Source organism: Cimex lectularius, unplaced genomic scaffold (genome assembly GCF_000648675.2).
Source record: "Cimex lectularius strain Harlan isolate CLEC.00 unplaced genomic scaffold, Clec_2.1 scaffold32, whole genome shotgun sequence".
In the NCBI taxonomy this organism is placed as follows: Eukaryota; Metazoa; Arthropoda; class Insecta; order Hemiptera; family Cimicidae; genus Cimex; species Cimex lectularius.
In genome coordinates this window covers 1,276,355-1,280,803 of record NW_019392689.1, presented here as the reverse complement: position 1 = coordinate 1,280,803, position 4,449 = coordinate 1,276,355, and the positions used below count along the sequence as shown (strand labels likewise).

General features: G+C 35.6%; 1 protein-coding gene across 1 annotated transcript in view; it reads right to left on the bottom strand.

Annotated features, from left to right (window-relative positions):
• LOC106665116 overlaps positions 1–2,564 on the bottom strand; it is a 42,856-nt gene extending 40,292 nt beyond the window's left edge. Inside the window, exon 1 of the mRNA XM_014391328.2 lies at positions 2,456–2,564. Within this exon, the coding sequence (XP_014246814.1) occupies positions 2,456–2,473 (18 nt within the window). The 5' untranslated portion in view covers positions 2,474–2,564. The remainder of the gene's footprint in view (positions 1–2,455) is intronic.
• Positions 2,565–4,449: the final 1,885 nt, after the last annotated feature.

The following is a 4,449-nucleotide window of genomic DNA, read 5'->3' as shown; positions in this document are numbered from 1 at the left end:
AAGTATGTTCCTGAAAAAAAACACCTTAAAAAGATTTTTAAATAAGCCAACAATCAGAAAGGAAAAAGAGTAGAATAAATATTAATAAATATTCTTCATTCCCGGCCCTGGATTCATCGAAAATCAGTTTCGCTGATCCAAGATCGTGGTCAATCGATTTAGGATCGGACTTCAGCCGTCATATCTTTCTCCTTGGGAATGCCAATTGAATATCCTTGCCCATTGGACTCGCGATGGGATAAAACCACCGAATAGAAAGTGGCGAAATCACATACTTTTGAAGTTCAAATCGACCATTTTTTTTTTTTTTTTTTTTTAATTCTATGGCGAAAGGGCCGATTCTCCGGTCCCTGATGGGAATAATTTACTTTTCAGTCTCTATCTGACAAAAGAAATAGAAAATAACTTTTAAAACAAAAATTTGAGCAGAGAATTTTTAATATTTTGAATCTTGGACACTTGTGTATTCACAAGCCAGTCTCGAAACGATTTTAAATTTTTACTCTAGTTCCTTTAACCCTCATTCGCCAAAATTTTGACCCCTTTCCATTACTCATTTGGTTTAGTTTTGATTATGTCCTTCTTACAAATGTGACATAGCTAAAAATTACAAGGGTTACTAACGTGGGTAATAAATGATCGAACAAAAAATAATTTTTCAACTTTTGCAAGTATTTTGTCATATTTCTTTAATACTACAGTTATTATAGGCAGTTAGATATATGATTTTGCAACTTGCAAATATAAAAGTCAAATTTTGCCGAGAACTTTTTATGCAATAAACGCTCAATGATTAGGGAGAAAACAGCCACATATATCATTTTTAGGGGGCGTCGGTAGCCGCAACGGTTTAGGCGTTAACACGGCGCTCAATCACTAAGGTAAAAGTCCCGGGTTCGAATTCAGCGGCCCTGCATTCGAACCCGACATATTTACAAATGGGCTTTTTTCAAAAACACCGGCACCCCGAGGTTGATATAACCTCTGCTGTTGCGAACCCTCATAAAAAAAGAAAAGAAAAAAAATCTTCTTCGAATGTGAAGCAACCGCTCAATGGAGACGTAATCAGCATACAAAGAAAACCCATGGGAATGTAATGTAGCAACGAAAGAACTCGTTAAAAGAGGATCGAATCGAAAAACAACTAAGGAAGTAGGATAGCACAATAAGCAAGAAGGCTGCAGTGCTTGTGGAACATAAAGCCCACTTCCTGGTTTCCTTTAATCAACATCAATATCATCTTGCAATAAACGACATCGATTTTTCAAAAAATCTTTCTTTATCTTGCTTTCAACTCAATATATTTCTAAATCATCTGCAGGTTTCAAGGTTGAATATAGCTTACAGAAAACAATTAATCTTGATTCAATTTAATAATCCATCAATATTATAATAAAAATGATATGTTGAATGAGCTTCATATATTAGATTTTTTTAGATAAAAAGCGTTATTTCTTTAAACACTGAAATTAAAACGAGCCGTAGGCCGACTTGTTTGTTGGCACACGGCCCTTATTTATGCAGTTACCATTGAATAACTACCGAACGAAGGTAGTTCTGAGATAATATCAAACGGATTGACCTTGAACCGACGCTTTTGAACTGAGGCCGAACTTTCCCAAGAGCATATGTAGGTCGAAAAGTGGTAAAAAAATAGAGCAAGAGAGAGAAATTATTGTTTCGGAGGGGGGGCTAAAATAAATACGAGTGAGGGCGGACGATCGGAGATAATTTATTGTAAAAGCCGACCGACTGTCCTTGGTGAAATAAAGCCGTTGGGACATTATGTAAACTATGATAAATAAAGGGCTGACTTTTGAGTTCTGTTTATTTGATTTTTTATCCTATGTAGAAATCAGAGCAGTCGGTCAATAAAGGCCAGTCTACTGTAACAGCAATTAATGGTTTTGCATTGATCTTCGAACAGCTTTGAAACTTGAACTGCTCACAAAGTGACAAATTACCTTCATTAGTTGAATAGCATATTATTTAAGTTTTTAATCCAGCAGAAAATTGTGAATATTATGTTAAAAATAGAAATAAACACCACAAAAATATTTTTCACAAAACTTGCCGCCCTTCCGAAAATATTTACCTTGAAATTGTGCATAGTAAATTTAAAGTAAATATGAAAATATATTCGTATGGTAAAATAAAATATTATTAATTTAGATGAAGAGTGGAATGGCTCATTCCTTTTAGACCTTTTGTTTGTGTTTTTCTGCAAAAGCTCGTTTTACCTAGCTTCTTTAAGCTTTAAGAGTTCAATTACACAGAAGATTTATCAAAAAGACCAAATATTATTTTTCAATCGGTTTGTTTGAAATTTGAATTTTATTCTTAAAAAAAAAAATAAGTTAGCCGTTGAAAGTTTTATATTTCACCCTCCCTTAATCCTAAAACTGCCTTGATATTCTGACAATTATCAGCGTCGCTGAGAGAATTTTGAACTTACGATGAAGACGGTTGTCATGACGGGTGCGGGCACATGTTCACAAGAGGTTATCCGTCACTAGACTGGCTTTGGAGTGAGCCTTCGCCGGCTTTCTTTCCTTCTGCTCAATCCCCTCTACGCCGGGAGATTGTACCGTGTTGATTGTTTTTTTGTCTTCCGAGATTTGATGACGTAATAAAGTGTCGCTTGTGCTAATTAGGCCGTGATCTTGAATTGAAAAAAATTGATGGAACCGCGGAAAACGAAAAATCGTCGCAGGTTGATCAGCGGGTCGTCTTAAAGAAGAAAAGGCAGGCCATTTGTAAGACATCTGTGGAATTTCGATTGTCCTCCATTCTACGCCAATCCAGTACGTTGCTGAATAAGTAAATTACTCTTAAAATCTTATAACCGTTTACAAATCTCAGGGTTGTTTCCCTTTGTAGGCACTTTATGCAAACCTTCATCTATCTGTCCCAGACTTATGATTTCCGCCACCTTCTTTCGCTTGTATTCTCAAAGAAGGCGGCCATATTAAATTTTAAAAGCTTTTTGTTTTGTCTTTTGTTCAATTTTGAAGCAAAAAGTTTGTTGACTTTGTCCTACTCTCTTTTTCTTCTTGTTTTTTTTAACGAGGGTTCGCTACAGCAGAGGTTATATCAACCTTCAGGGTGCCGGTGGTTTTGAAAAACAAGCCCGTTTGCAAGTATGTCGGGTTTGAATGCAGAGCCTCTGGATTCGAACCCGGGACTTTTACCTTACATTATGAGCGCCGTGTCAACGCCTAAACCGTTGGGGCCACCGACGCCCCCCATAACTATCTTTAAACATAACAATCTTACGGGCTATTGTTTTAATTGATTGTATCAAAAACAATTAAAATTTTAGCAATGAAATGTTAATTTTACATTGGTGATAATTGAACTATGAAAATTATGTGCATGTGCGTAATGCAACTTTTCCAGAAGCGCCATGTCTGTCAGTATTTACAGAAACAAAAAAATCTTAACTAAACTTTAGACAAGAACTTTGAAAACTCACAGAACCTTCAATCTCCAAATTATTCCAACCCCTTACATTAGATAAATTGGAATCTTCATTACACTACTATATCATCAAATGGAAAATCCATAATTACAAACCTCCTTTTTTCCAGAATCTTATTTTAAATTCCTTTGCTGAAAAGTGACAAGTTTATGCTATTACACTGCTTTTTTTCAAGGTTTCCATGACACTCTTTCAAGTTCTATCTCTTCCTCCAATAGAAAACAATATGTTAAAGTAAATTCCTATCAATCTTTTTCCTTCTGTTGCCTTCTAAAGATCCCCCAGGGATCTCACTTAGGCCTTTTTCTATTTAACATCTTCAGTAATGTTATTGCGTATGCTCATAACCATACACACACATTCTATCTTCAGACAACCTCAAAATATTCCATAAAATTCATTCTAATCTGACTGCGTTTATTTAGTCCAAACTAATTAACCTGTTATAGTGGTGCATCGACAACTATATAACATTCAACATTAACAAATGCAGACATCATCTGTTTTAGCTGACTTAAATTTACCCTCCTTCCCTTACTCCATAAATAATACTAGTAGAGTAAAAACTCTCAAAGATCTTGGTGACCAATCTGTCTACTTTAATCACTATATCAGCCTACTAGCCAATAGAACAAACAAATTATTATTATTATTTATACGCCGCTCCTCCAGGGATTTTACCCCCTACATTTCTACCCTCCTATACACTTCACTTGTCCCCTATTAGAATACTGCTCCTTAATCTGGTCCCCACACTAGAATACCAACATTAAATTATTAGAACAAATTCCTTAAGTGGCAACAACAAAATGGGTATCCTGTTATGGTGCTCCCGTTGACATCGTGCAGCAAAATATGTTTAATTTCGCTTGAATATCGACGTACAACAGTTGAGTCTCTATTTTTAATAACCAAGTTGCACTCCCCTGTGCTGCTTCAACTAATCAACCGCACAGACTTGAAAACAA